Source organism: Barbus barbus, assembly GCF_936440315.1.
Source record: "Barbus barbus genome assembly, chromosome: 48".
Taxonomy (NCBI): Eukaryota; Metazoa; Chordata; class Actinopteri; order Cypriniformes; family Cyprinidae; genus Barbus; species Barbus barbus.
Window position 1 is genome coordinate 3,411,471 of NC_136726.1, and position 15,915 is coordinate 3,427,385.

Sequence of the window (15,915 nt, forward strand, 5' to 3'; positions counted from 1 at the left end):
CACTGCTTTTGGATTGAACCAGTTTTAGAATTTACACCCAAAAAAAAGCCGTTTTATAAGAGAAGTCGCTGACTTTTTGCGATCATTCATTCATTACGGGATCCGGAAACGGCGATTGAGTGTCGCACAACTGTGACTGAAATTCACTGACGTCAGGGCTGTAATGTGATTAAAGTTCACCAAAAAAGGAGAATCCTGTCATCATTTACTCACCCTCAAGTAGTTCCAAACCTGTATACATTTCTTTGTTCTTTTCTGACAAACACAAAGGAAGATATTCTGAAGAATGTGGGGAACAGACCAGTTCTGGACTTCCATAGTATTTTTTTATTCCTACTATGGAAGTCAATGGTGCCCCAAAACAGCCTGGTTACAAACTTTCTTCAAAATATCTTCCTTTGGTGTTTGTCAGAAAAGAACAAAGAAATGTATACAGGTTTGGAACTACTTGAGGGTGAGTAAATGCTGACAGGATCTTCATTTTTGGGTGAACTATCCCTTTAAGTAGGCTAATTTAAAGCTGTAAGTTTTGCCTCTTTGTCGCCACCTCTGTTTGAAAACCTGGAATTGCAGCTGTGTGCGGAATTATCTTGTTTGCGTGGGTTGTGCTCCGGCACGGCTTCAGCGCGGATTAATCTAATGTTTTGAGGAGTATGTGTGGCAGTCAGTCAGTGGATGTTTACTGTACTTCGCTATCACCGATTCTAGCCTATGTCTTGGAATATATGACCCACATAAGAATGTCCACCGTATATTGCCATCTGAACTAGTAAGTAACAAGTCTGCCACGTTTGTTCTGACCAACTGAGGAAAAAAAACATTACAATAAATCGCGCTACCAATGGTGTTTAAATCTAACGATCGGTTAGCTCATATCACATCAAACCGTGCAAATTGCTATTATTGTTATACTTTATTCTCAAATTATTAATGTTAACAACATCAGCATTGCGTGATTATGAGTATAGTGTGTATTAGCGTGTAGATTTCAATTTCAGTTTTTATTTTTTAATTTTTTTTAGATGTGTGAGACTGATAACAAGCCTGCGTTGGTGTAGTTGCATAAATATAGATCTGTGCAGTCGAATTTACTGCTGGCAAAATCCAGTAACTCCAGTAGGAATCCATGTGATTTGACGTTTCGAGTGAAGGGCGGAAAAGTCCTCAATGCAGATTTTGCTCAAATTCAGCTTAGGACATGTTTCTGGATGTTCATCCACTGCCAGAATTTGTAACTCTTGTGTTGTCCTCTGTCTGTATGCTTTCCAACTGAAGATTCATGAGATGCACCTTTGAGCTATTTCAGAGAACTGGTTTATAATTGGTTGATCTGTATTCCTATCATTCGTGAAAGTCAAGATTCACCTGCACAATTAGAATAACAGAAATGTGTAGAACAAATGCGTGGCAACTAGATCAACCACTTTGCATTTAATGACTTATACGATGAACTAATTATTTTTTGCTATATTTGCTATATATAATTTGCTATATGAGTACAATTTTATATTTTATTACTTTCTTATTAGTAAAACAGTGTCTAACCATGCAAAGTTTCCACCATCAAATACACACATTTATACGGTATAGGACATATGTTTTTTGGTTGGTAAGTAATTGCTTATTCTGAAGAGAGTAAGTGATTTCTGATGCAACCTCTGAACAGGAAATGTGACCATACCTTTTTACGGCAAGGAGAATGGGAGGGGGATGTCATTGAAATTAAATGAAAATGTGAAATTCCACATGATCAGCATGCAGTATCCAGCAGAACTGAAGATGCACACATGGTAGAGAGCCACAGCAATGTAACACTGACATAATTTCAACCAGAAACGCATCTTTAGAGCCGAGGATTTCAACTGTGTGTGTGTCACTGGTTTGAGTGGCATTCTGTGCTGAAAGTAGACAGTTAACTGACAGATGATCAATGAAAGAAAGATCTGAGCGGTAGATCTGTTTCAGACGTCTACAGAGATGCGTTTTGTTGTTTACTGGTCACAAAGTCAAATAATCTAGTTTACAGTAATGACTATATTTGAGTCTGAGTGTCTGGACTGTTTTCTGTTACAGGAAAACTGAACTCAATAATAGAGAACAGAGAACAGATATTGTGTATCGATCGGGCCGGTAAATTGTGTAAATTTCAAAATCTTACAGCATTTGGTTATTAAAATACGGCATCAGCAACATGAAAAAACCAAATAGGTTGACAATAGCATAAATAAGTGAATACTGTAATACATAAATACTAGCTTTATTTAAATAATATGCAATTGAAGACACTACTGTTCTTAAAAGTTTAATTATGAATATCAATTAATTTATTAAGCTAATTTAACATTGCTTTAAGTTTTTCCCTGTCAAAGATGCGGTCGTGGGTCGGAGAGGCAGCTGTGGATGACACTGCAGTTTTCTTCAGCGAGTCAGCGGCTCTTGCGTGAGCAAATGTCATTGTGTGATGAAATAAAAGCCCTGCTCTCATGCCTCACAGATACTGCTGAAATGAGACTCAGATGCGCTTCTTCTCGTTAATCTAGATTGACGTCACATTCATAATAAATATTATACCAATGTTTACACTGTTTGCAGAAATGCTCAGCTTATTTTGCTCGAATTTGCTCAAATTTTTGCACCGGTACTCATTTTTTCTAGATGTTAAGCATTTGAGCTGAAGCTGATGTGTCAACAGAACGGAGAGCTGTCTAGTTAGTCTCAGTGACGGTCACATCCTTCAGACACAAAAGCTATGCGCCCGTAGACAGCAGCAGCCATGTGGACGTATTCCCGGTCTGCGGCAGGAACAGAATCTCTGCTCTGTAATTGCAGATTGTCTAGAAAGCAGCAATATTATGCAGAGCAGACGTGGGGTGGTTTTACCACATTTCACCACACCCAGAGAACTGCTCTTCACTTCCCGCATGCTTGAGTCCTTGCTTTCTGTGCCTTGTCCATTGTATCTCTGTTTGTTTGGCCTCACAAGTTTGACTAAATTTGATCAAATTCCCTCAAGCTCAAATGGCTGTGAATAAACAGTGTGCTGCTTTTAAAGTCCAATGTATGTCTATATCTAGAGCACATTAAGCTAAGATATCATCATATACTGTTTCTAAATGTGTTTCAGTCTCATCGTGGGTCACGAGACAATTACAGGAACACAGTGAGGGGCCATGATACATGCATACTGTATATATGCATTGAGATCAGCGATGTTTGACTGCTGTTGGATCAGCTTCTGTAAACACATCACGCCTCACTGCCTACAGCCTTCCTACAGAATGCAAACATTACTGTAGACTTACTGCAATCTTCACCTTATCACGTTCATCTTTGTGTTATTAGTTCAGTAACCTTCCAATCACTGCTGAATCCATGCCACTTTATTTGAAAATGTAACTGGAACCAGAACAAATCAAATAATTAAGGCTTTTTATTTATTTATTTGAAAGAATATTTAATTTATTTGATCAAAAATATAGTAAAAGCAATAATAGTATGAAATATTACACTTAAAATAGTGGTTTTCTATTTAAAATGTAATTTATTTCTGTGATCAAAGCTGAATTTTCATCATCATTACTCCAGTCTTCAGCGTCCCTTCAGAAATCATTTTAATGCTGCTTAATTATTATCAGTTATTATTTGTGATCAGTTATTAATAATGGTTTTTATAATGGTTCTCAGTTAAAGAACAGCATTTATTTGAAATATAAGTAATTCGTAATAAATGTAAATATCTTTACTGTCACTTAAATCAATTTAATGCAACCTTGTTGAAGAAAAATATATTGTTTAATCTTACCCAAGACTGAATGATATCACATTTTCCACAAAAATATGAAGCAGCACAACAGTTTTCAACATTGATTTACATCAGAAATGTTTCTTGAGTGGCAAATCAGAACATTTGAATGATTTCTGAAGGATCGTGGAGGAGTAATGATGCTGAAAATACAGCTCTGATCACAGAAATAAATAATATTTTACTATATATTCACATAGAAGACAGCTATTTTAAATTGTAACATTATATATTTCACAGTACTGTTTACTGTATTTTTCATTATCAAAATAATTAGTATACTCTTTTCCACTATTGGAGCTCTCTTCCTTAAAATGATAGATGTCAAGCTCCTGCAAAAGGACAAATACTGTATACGACCAATAGAAAGGCCCATAAAAACAGTCCGCATTCTGCACTATTCAAGTCTTCTAGAAGATACCAGAGCATTGTGTCATATGGACTGATAATATAGGTATTTAACTTTAGTGATATTAAACTGTCCCTCGTAAAAATTCTTAAAATTATTTAATATTTGTCATATACACCAGAAAAGACTAATTATAATGTCAAGAATATGCCAGTCATTTATGGTGTGGTGCGGTGTGTTGCGGACCGGGTTTGGTGAGCCGCTCTGTGCCAAAAAGTCCAGGGCCACTTTTTGGCCCCAGTCCACCCCTGGTTTGGGTTCTCAAATGCAGCTTTTCCACCGGGGCTGGTGCTCAATTGGGAACCAAGTTATGATTTTTCACTCAAAAAGGTTCTGAGCCGGTGCCCAGATCCTGTTTCCGAGCCACCCACGAAACCTTGCTGGTCTAAAACAAGGGAACCTATGATGTCAGTGGGTGGAGCAGGTAAATTAACAATTATATACGTCAGATCAGCAGTGGTTGGGAGACGAGACCAACACTCTCCTTCTGCAAGAGATAACATGCTATTCCATCTCATGCTGCTGATGTAGAGGGTTCTCCCTACCAGTAAAAGTGTGAGCTGGTTCTGAACATGTGCACTCTTGGCCAAGCACCGGCTCCAGCTCTGGCACCAGCCCCAGTGGAAAAGCGGAAAATATCATGCCATTCCCTACTGATCTAGATGGGCATGTCCCTACCAAGCACTACCGAACCATTCTGGAGGACATTCAAACATTGTATCCTAAGGGTGCTTTCACACTAGCACTTTTGGTGCGCACCTGGGTTCGATTGACGTCAGAGTTCGGTTCGTTTGGATGATGTGAACGCTGTCTTCCGAACCCGGGTGCGCACCCGCGAACCGTACCTGAGTCTGCTTAAAAAGGGTGGTCTAGGGTACGGTTCATGTGAACTCCAGTACAGTTCGCTGATGAGGTGAATGCAATCGTACCAAATCGCAGAAGTGAACCGCTATTAATGACATATTATTTGATAAAAATGTGTGTTTGTGTGTGTTTCACTCACTTTCCTGACGAGCGGGACTGACGCTGCAAGCAGAAAGCTGTATGTCTCATTTCTGTTCGCCTTCAGCACTCTTTAGAGCATTTGCAGTACAAACGTAAGTGCCTTTATGCGAAGCTTTGTAAGCAAAATGAACGGTTCAAAAACGTCAATATATAAAAGTGCAGAGAGCAATTTTATGCACTTTGCCGCCTTCTCCTGCGCCGTCGTTACTAAGCAACAGGGTAAACAGCTGCTGGCTTGATGACGCAAACAAACCGTGGTTCAGACGCAAATAAAATAATATGATCGCGGACCAGTGGGGGCAGGGGGAGGGCTTTCTGCCCGTAGCTTTCTAGTGATCTTGAAGACATCGATTCAGGTGTGTTTGATTAGGGTTTGAGCCAATCCCTGCAGGAGAGTTGCCCTTCAGGACAGAAGTTGCCCAGCCCTGCTCTACACCATAATAATAAATTATGGTGGTCTAAAACAAGGTGTTTCAGTTGTCCAACCCCTGTATTGTTTTTAATTGATATGTTCCTTTGAATTATTGAATTCTGTTGTTTCAGTCAGACCCATTGCCACAGATGTATACAATCAAGGACCATGCAGTCTGCATTTACAAACATTTGTGAAAAAAGGGTCATTCTAAAGAGGTCTGTGAATTCAAGCATGGTACTATGATAGGATGCCACTTTTTAGGAAGTGTTTAGGAACAGCAGCGGGGTCACCGAGTGCACAGAAACTGTGCAGTAGGAGCTTCATGGAAGGGATTTCCATGACCAAGCAGCTGCATGCAAGCCTCACATCACCAAGTACAATAAAAAGCATCAGCTAGAGTTATGTAAAGCACGTCAGATTGTGGAGAGGTGGAAACCTGTTCTGTGGAGTGATGAATTATGAACTTTGTTTGGCACCAGACACCAGGAGAACATCACCTGCCCGTCTGCATTGTGCCACCTGTAAAATTTTGTGGAAGAGGGATGGGGCTAGACCCCTTACTTCCAATGAAGGTAAATCTTAAGACATTTTGGTCAATGCCATGCCTCCAACTTTGTAGGAACAGTTTGGTAAAGACCCTTTTCTATCCCAACATGACTGTGACCCAGTTTACAAAGCAAGGCCCAAAAAGACATAGTTGGATGAGTTTGGTGTGGAAGAACTTGACCGACCCACAAAGAGCCCTGACCTTAACCCCATCAAACACCTTTGGAATTAATTAGAATGGAGAGCCAGTTCATCTCATCCGTCATCAGTGTCTGACCTCACAAATGCTCTACTAAAGGAATGTGCAAGTATCTTTCCTGGTGTGTTTACTGTTTACAGCCTTCTGAAACCCAGAATGCACCTGTCTGACAGCCCTAGACACTTCTGCTGTACTGTGGGACAAAATGGCAACAAGTCAAATGCATTTGGATTGAGTTTGACATCGTGCTCTAGTTACAGAACAAAGAACGCTCTCTTGCTTGAAAACCTGAAAACGCCATTAGTTTTACCCATCGTACCTGTTGCCCTCTGTCTTTTCATGCTCTTCCAAATGTCTCTGAGACTGTGATTTCACTAGAAATGTTTGATACACTGCCAAGACAGAAAAGAACAGGCTGATTATTTCAGACGGACTGTTCTGCTGTTTCCCACAATGCATCTGGGTCCATCTGATATCTGTTTACTCCCATTATATCTCATGCTGTATTTAGTGCCGGTTCTCCCTCGAGTGGGTCTCGGGAGGCCTGTGTGACAGAATTAAGCCTGTGCTCTCGTCTCTTGGCTCTCACACATGCTGTGATTGTGTATGCGCTCACAAACTCATGCTGTGCCGCCTCACTGTGTCACATAGAGACTGTCTGTCGGCATAGATACGACCACTGGTTCATTTCTGCTATGGGCATTCTCATGCCCCAATCACATTTCCAATAACACTATTAATATTCAGGGAAGCACAGTTCAGTACTGTAATTGTATATATCTCCCATGTTATGTTAGAATCATTATTATACTCTTATACCTTTTGTTCTTTAATATTTTGAATTGTTTTTAGCTTTATTTTGTAGTTTTTCATTTAAATGTTAAGTTTTGACATTTTGTTGTATGCATTTGTCATTTTTATTTAATTTCTTTATTTTTCAAATGTATATAGGTAGTATTTCTAAAGTTTTAGCTTTTAGTTTTGGATCTGTTTTTAGTGTTTTAATACGACAACTGATTGCTTCTGTTGTCCTCATTTGTAAGTCGCTTTGGATAAAAACGTCTGCTAAATGACTAAATAATAATAATAAAAATAATAATGCAATGATCAGCTCAACCAAGCTTTCTTTTGGTGCAGTACTGACCGAAGACCTTGTTTCTGTGTGTTTAGCCATTTTAATAAGTTACATATTCCAAATGAAATGCTGCTGGAAACAGCTCAGCAGCTCTGGAGATCTGTGTGGCAGATTAACACACAGAAAGTCACAATTCTCTAAAATGCCCAAAATATCCAATATCCTTATATTATACACAGTGCTGAACAGAGCAGTCTTGCTTATTCATTATAAAACAAACCACAGGCTTGTTTAAAAAAAGCAACATCCTTTATAATGATTGTCACTGTCAGGGACTGTGTTTTTTTCATTATTGTGTTTACTGTCAGAAACATGTAGACACTGTAATAATCGTTCATTTGAGCTAAAAGTCAAAAATCGCTGTGAACTCAGACACGAGTGCGTGTGAATGAGGAATTAAGGTTAAACAGCAGCAGATCCAGTAGTGGCCTACATTCTGTCACAGGACAGGAAAACCGCACTCATGACAGACACAGAGAGATTCCTGCATAATGCAAGCCTGTCCATCCATACCAAATTCAACTAAATCTTCCTCTCTTGGTGACATGCATTGATATATAGTATCTAGTCTGATGTTATCATTTTGTTTATTTATTTATTTTTCATTTTTTTGGCACTTTTCGTGATTCCTGTCATCTTTTCTTTCATCTGGGATTAGTTTGGAATTTTGGAAAGGAAAGATGATCCAGGTTCCTCCCAGGAGTAGTGAAAGGCTGTCGAGATCACGCTTTAATGATTTATACCGTCTGTATGAAGCTGCCTCAGGGATGTGACCATGACAGGCAGAGACTTGTCTATAGACGTCTAATTTCAGAATTATTTTCTTTGTAATTTTGAGATTAATAATGGAGGGTTTTATTGCATTCATTAGTGTAATGAGTTCAAAGATTTGTATGTAAATTGCTGTAAATAACTGATTTATATTGGAAAGATGAGCATTTTGGGATAGGGTTATAAAATGTTATGAAATTGCTCCCTGAAAAAGACCCTATTAAATCTTATTCATTGGTGTTTTCCATATTTCCACTGGTCGACATAGGATATTCAGAATATTGATCATTTAGTTGTATTGGATATTTGATATGCAATTACTGGATATTTGTAATATGAATTTTATTTCTGAATTATGCTTGTTAGTTTAGCTGTCTGTGGAGTTAAGCCAGAGGAAAGGAAAGGAAAGGATGTGACGAGTGGCCAAGTATGGTGACCCATTTAACCCATCCAAGTGCACACACACAGCAGTGAGTATTGAACAAACACACACACTCACACACATCGTGAGCACACACCCGGAGCAGTGGACAGCCATTTATGCTGCGGTGCCCTGGGAGCAGTTGGGGGTTCAGTGCCTTACTCAAGGGTCTCACCTCAGTCGTGGTATTGAAGGTGGAGAGAGCACTGGACATTCACTCCCCCCACCTACAATCCCTGCTGGACCTGAGACCGACTCTTTATCCATTAGGTCACGACTGCCCCATTTATGTGTATATTATATCCTACGTATTAGTTATTTACCGGCTCTGGCCCATGTGGCACATTTGGGCTTAGCCAAAAATAAAAACCCAAAAAACAATTACCAATTAGGGCACCGGTTCTGGCACCAGCCCCGGCGGAGAAGCGGTGCTTGTGACCTCACCAACTGCAAGGGGAAGATTAGAGGACCCAATGCAATATACAATGAGCGGCAGGCGGAGAAAGGGTCCTGAAGACAGGACATTGGTTACAGAATTAGGTTTTGGCACATGGAATGTGACCTCTCTGGTGGGGAAGGAGTCAGAGGTGCAGGAGGTTAAGTGATACCAGCTAGATATAGATGGCCTCACCTCCAGACATAGCTCGGGCTCTGGAAACAAACACCTGGATAGGGGTTGGGCTAGCTCCTTCTCTGCAGTCAGCCAGGATTAGAGGCAACTAGAAGGTGTGGGAATACTCACAAGCGGACTCTGCGCCATGGTCATGAACTCGGTAGACAAGAGGGGCATCTCTCAGGGAAATATTCTGAATGTGTTCTGTGCTTATGTCCCAAACCAGTTCAAAGTGTCCAGCCGTTTCGGACACTGGGTTGGGCCCTGGTAGGAGTACCACCAAGGTACTTCGTAGTACTACCGGGTGACGTCAAAGCTCGTGTTGGTGTATATCATTAGACCTGTGGCCGTATGTTTTGGACACTTGGTAAAGAGACATGCAGAGCTGTCAATGGATCACCAACTATTGGTAAGTTGAATAAGATGACGGGGGTCTGAAAGCTTTTGGACAGACTTGGGGAAACCAAAGCAAATCATCTGGGTGAAATGGGAATATTTGGCAGAGCATCCTGTCTGGAAGGTCTTTAACTCCCAACTCCAGAGGAGCTACTCCTTGATCCTGAGTGAGGCTGGAGACATGCAGTCCGAATGGGCTTTGTTCAAAGTCTCGATTGTGGAATTTGAGCTGTTGCTGGAAGGTTCTTGCTGCCTGTCACTGTTGCAAACCATCAGTTGGCTTATTTGAGGAAGTATAGGCTGGTCCAGGCTCTTTTAAGTCAGGATGGGAACTTGCTGACCTTGCCTGGTGATATTAGTGTCAGCATCTCCAAATCTGAGGCCATGGTTCTCAGCCGGAAAAAAGGTGGATTACCCACTTCAAGCAGGGAGTGAGTTGCTTCCCCATGTTGAGGGGTTCAAGTATCTTGAGTTCTTGTTCACAAGTGAGGGCGGGTCTAAACATGAGATCAATAGAAAAGAGCAGTGGCGGCAGTAGTTCGGACATTTCAGTCTGTTCTTTATAGTTTTTTGTAGACTTTCCCTGTATAGAACTGCAATGTGAATTATGTTGTCCTGGTTTAAAACACAAACAATACTGATCTTACAGACTGGCTCCAACCCATCCTCTGCTTATGTGTCTCTCACCCACATATCTGTCTCTCTCTCTGGTGTTCAGTACAGGACAGATCCAGTATCAAACACACACACAATAGTCTCTCTGTGCTGCTGTCAGTGAATTGTGCTCTAAACAAAAGCGTCTCTCACAGTCGGAGTGAAAGCTCAGCCTCTGCTGTCAGGTGCGCCACAGAAAGTGACATCAGTGTCTCTTTATAGAGGTGTTTACTGAGCCATGCATGCATCGCTGTTACTGCAGAGTGGTGATATGAACTAACCATACTTAGTGTGCTACAGACATGAATGATACCTCAAATCATATGGCTTGTTAAAGAGAGGTGTGATGTTACAAGTGATTGGACTAACAATTTTTGCTTGGTAAACAAAAAGATGAGAGAGGGATCAAGGACCAGAGCCATATTGTATTACCAGAATATCATAGAGACTTCTAGAGACCAAACGCAGAGATGGACCAATATTGGTTTTTTTGTTGTTGTTGTTTTTATATCGATTGCGGTATTTGATTGACGTGTGTCTGTGAGTTTGTCTCTGTTTTTTTAATGTGAAGATCAAGAATATCTGCAAAACATCTAATTTCAGCATCAATTGTATTACTTTCCATAAAAAGTAACTAAGTAACGTAATCAGTTACTTTTTTAGGGAGTAACGCAATATTGTAATGCATTACTTTTAAAAGTAACTTTCCCCAGCACTGATTATATGGTTACAGTAAAATATGAAGCTTGCTTCATATTACGAAATCAATACAGACTTGAGAAATCAAGCTTATGTAGCTGCAAGTATGAATCAAATCTGAATTGTTTTGTATCTTGCTGAATGTGAGGAAGCATCTCTTTGTTTAGATCAAATTGACAGAGATTTCATCTTTGAAATGTAAAATTTCTTGCTAGACATGTTATTCTTTGCAGTCAGACACCCAGTAATTACAGTCCTATTTTAGATGACTAATTTTCACTTTATCAACACATCAGGAGATTCTCATTGTTATTCAGCGTGACTGTGCAAGTCATTTAAGGATATTTCATGTCTCTCTCTCTGTGTGTCACAGGATTCGTCCTCAGCTGGCAAAGGAGAAGATTGAAGGATGTCACATCTGCACGTTTGTGACCCCTGGCGAACCCCAGGTGGTCCTGGGAAAGGACAAGGCCTTCACGTATGACTATGTGTTTGACATGGACTCGACGCAGGACACCATCTATGCCAACTGCACTGAGAAACTCATCGAAGGGTGTTTTGAGGGTTATAATGCCACTATTTTTGCCTACGGACAGGTTTGTGTTTCTAGAAAATGCCATTTCATGTTGACTTTGACACGTCTGGTTACATCCAAGATCATTTAAGACGACAGGTTAAAGGGGTCTGGATTTGACCTAGTTTCACATGCGCGAGTTCTGCTCTGACATTCATATATTCTTCATGTTGTCTGTCTCATTTATGGCCAGTGTTGCCTGTGACCTGCATTTCATGGCTGACTTCCTCCAAACAGCATTTGATATCTGTCTGTCTCTCCCTGTGGCACGGTGTTAATCCTGATTTATCAACAGTCTCACTCATCCACCAGACAGACACGTTGAACTCCAGCAGAAAGAAACATGTGCCACCCTCTAGACAAAAACTGAGATTATTAAATGTGATATCAAATGTATTTATTATTTAAATGCAACCAAGTCAAGTTACCATTATTTATATAGCACTTTTTACAATGCAGATTGTGTCAAAGCAGCTTTCCAGTATTAAACGGTATTAAAAAATACATAATGAAGTGTTTATTAAAGAGTTGAAACAAAGTGTGGACACTGACCAGATGTTGGTGTTGGATCTCAGACAGGGTCGGGGAAGACGTATACGATGGGCACGGGCTTTGACGTGGCCATACTAGACGAGGAGCTGGGCATCATCCCGCGGGCGGTCAGTCACCTCTTTAAAGGCATCGAGCAGAGACGCCAGGCGGCCGCAGACCAGGGTCGACCCGTCCCAGAGTTCAAGATCAGCGCACAGTTTCTGGAGGTACAGAGCTTTTGTGGACGGTGCTTTACTTGATTATTTGAATGATCCTTTTGTTCTCCTCCCTAACTACCATTGGTCAGACTAAAAGATAGTCCTCAGAAAAACTCAGAAAAATGGCAAACCTAAATTGCATTCATAATGATTATACATTATATTAATATTCAATATGAATTGTTTAGTTAATATTGTATGGTCTGTCTTCTCTCTATGCATGTATCTTCAGTTGTATAATGAGGAGGTGTTGGATCTTTTCGACACCACACGTGACATGGAGATGAGGAAACAGAAATCTCACATTAAAATCCACGAGGACGCCAACGGCAGCATCTACACTGTAGGCCTGACAACACGCACAGTCTCCTCAGAGGCAGAAGTGAGAGTCAGCCATTTATTTTCCAAGATATTGTATCCATAAATTATGCATAAAGTGTAAGTGACTATACTGATATGTGTGTTGTAGATGATGCAGTTTCTGAAGCTGGGCGCTCTCTCCCGCACCACTGCTAGCACTCAGATGAATGTACAGAGCTCTCGATCTCACGCCATCTTCACAATTCACATCTGCCAAGTGCGTGTTTGTGCACCCGCAGAAAACGTAAGCACCGTCTTATTAAGTACAAGTTATTGCGGTCACATTCCTACAGCTGCCATGTTGAGTAAAAACACAGCAAAATGTGACAGGACAAAATGCCATTTTTGAACACACACCATCTAGTCTATTTGTATGTTTTCTCAGCCCCCAGAGCAGGACAATGAAACAGACAATCGACTGGCCAACAGCTCGTCTGAGATGGAAGAGTTTGAAACGCTCACAGCCAAGTTTCACTTCGTGGATCTGGCTGGATCAGAGAGACTCAAGAGGACGGGGGCCACAGGGGACCGAGCCAAAGAAGGCATCTCCATTAACTGTGGATTGGTCAGAGCGAGTAATATTATTAAACAACGACACCTAATAAAACTGCATATTAATCACCCACAGATTTCGTCAGGCTAGATTTATATAAGGTGAACTGAAACGGGATTTTTCCTCTGCTCTTTTCTCGCTGTGATGCAGCTGGCATTAGGGAATGTCATCAGTGCTTTAGGAGACAGAAGCAAACGATCAACACATGTGCCTTACCGAGACTCCAAACTCACTCGCCTTCTGCAGGATTCACTGGGAGGAAACAGGTCTGTGCTTTACAGGAAAAAGTTCACCCAAAAATTTAAATTGTCATTATTTTCTCACCTTCATTTTGTTCCAATGCTTTTTTGTTACTTTTGTTACTTCTGCTTGGAAACATTAAGAGTGATTTTGAAGAAGGTTTTTTCTAGAGATCAACCGATATATCGATGTACCGATATTTTCCCGATATTTAAGCACTTTACCATAATCGGGTATCGGTTTTGTAATATCGGATTCACAGATAAATGCCGCCATCTTGTGGGTGTTTTGAGAATTTTGCGCAAGATCGCCATTGCAGCGTGTATGAGGGGAGACGAGATGACGACAACGGCGTGTAGGTACTTGATTTGCTGTAGTTAGTAAACTTTATTTAACATGGCCATTAATGCACAAATTAGATGCATTACATAAACGCCTGTTATGCAGCTTGGCTCTAAGAAATAGAGAGCAACTCACAGAGTCATGTAAAATAATCCGTCAAGTACTGTCCCAATAAAGATGTAACTTTGCCTGAATTAAATAATACGCAGCCATGAAATGAGCACATGTTGGAAATAAAAGCGCTGAATTTAATTCTCTCTCTGTTGTATATTTGATCATCATTAGTCTCATGAAGCCGCTTCATATTGCTGTTCACTCAGCGGGTTGATGTGGTTGATGCTCAGGAAATGCTCCAGCACGGCCTCCACATGTAACTTTTAACAAAATTCACTTGTCTAAAACACCCTAACATTTACTATATAACCATTATTTCGCTAATAAACATCTAAATAAATACAACTGGAAATTAATTATTTATTATCTCCGCGAGTGATCGCAGATTGAGTATAGTTCTGTGCAAATGCATAGATAAACCACGCTGTCAGCAGGTATTTCATAATCTCAAGTAGTAGCCCGTGGAGCTCCCCATGCATCTTAGTACCAAAAGCTGACGGGTCTTTTAATTTTTGCACTGACTTATTAAGGAAAGTTCATTCTATCACTGTACCTCTCCACTACCGCACATCGATGTCTATATAGATAGCCTTGGTGTGGTGAAATATATTACGAAGTTAAATACTCAATCATTTATTTACTTTATAACAGTAAATAAATATTGGTTCTGCATATCGGTTATCGGGCACATAAACATGCAAATAATCGGTATCGGTTATAAAATAATCAATATCGGTCGATCGCTAGTTTTTTCATACAATGATAGTTTGAAGTAACAATGCCTGTCAATATATAAAAGGCATAAAAACAAAAGTAGTCCATGTGCACCAAATCTTATGAAGTCATCCAATTGTTTGTATGTAGAGCAGACCGAAATTCAAAGCATTGTTCATTGATAGTTTTGCCTCTCGTTTTAGCTTTGAAATCAAACATGTCAGATTGGATATCAGTAACAAAATTTGTTCTTGCTTGTCTCTTGACCAAATATCATTGATGTCACACTGGACAACTTGTTCCATATTTGATGTTAATGAATATTATCATTGAATGACAACTTAAATTTCAGTCAATTTAGTCAAAAGCTATGATATGATTTCAGAAGACTTAAAATACACTTTTTCAATCTAAAAAATAGTCAAATTCAGTTAAAGTTCTTCAAAAATTAGTAGGAAGCGCTTTTCACTGTATGTTTGCCATAATCAGAATACAAATTTGGATTAGCAGTGTAATAACAGGATAATAACTGCATTATAACACGATAATGACAATTTTTGACTGGTCAGCTTAAAATGATTTAATTCGGATCATAATATCAACATTAGGAATGCATTTTCAACAATGTATTGTGATGTAGCAGACTTGATCCACATCCAGACAAAATATTTATTTGGCATTGTAGCATTAGACAGTAGGAGTAAATAAATAAAGCTGGACATTCTCTCCGGTTTCTTAGTCAAACAGTGATGATCGCCTGCATCAGCCCATCAGATCAGGACTTCATGGAAACCCTGAACACACTGAAGTACGCTAACAGAGCTCGCAACATCAAGAACAAGGTGATGGTGAACCAAGACAAGGCCAGCCAGCAGATCAGCGCACTCAGGACGGAGATCGCCCGACTGCAGATGGAGCTCATGGAGTACAGAACGGTGAGATTCTGCTGTGATAGCAAAGAGATGTTAGGCCTGAGAACTTTCTATCTGAGTTGGACTTCAGTTCCAGCATGTCTTCAGAGTATCCTCAACATATATAGCTCTAAATCTAAAAATAAATCTAGACACAGGCTGATGGATCCCTTACATGCAGTCTGCTGTGACATTATTTACTACATTGCACAAGCTGATTGGTCTCTGCTCATTCTGCAGCCAATGAGATTGCTTGCTCAATATTAAATAGTCTGGTTCATTGTTTGCTGTAA

General features: G+C 40.1%; 1 protein-coding gene across 2 annotated transcripts in view; it reads left to right on the top strand.

Annotated features, from left to right (window-relative positions):
- LOC306867068 (kinesin-like protein KIF21A) overlaps window positions 1–15,915 on the top strand; it is a 50,424-nt gene that overhangs the window by 996 nt on the left and 33,513 nt on the right. For both annotated transcript variants that reach the window (XM_079412548.1, XM_079412549.1), the window contains exons 2-8: window positions 11,439–11,661; window positions 12,215–12,397; window positions 12,621–12,770; window positions 12,858–12,992; window positions 13,134–13,313; window positions 13,452–13,567; window positions 15,451–15,646. In XM_079412548.1, coding sequence (XP_079268674.1) covers window positions 11,439–11,661; window positions 12,215–12,397; window positions 12,621–12,770; window positions 12,858–12,992; window positions 13,134–13,313; window positions 13,452–13,567; window positions 15,451–15,646 — 1,183 coding nt within the window. The remainder of the gene's footprint in view (window positions 1–11,438; window positions 11,662–12,214; window positions 12,398–12,620; window positions 12,771–12,857; window positions 12,993–13,133; window positions 13,314–13,451; window positions 13,568–15,450; window positions 15,647–15,915) is intronic.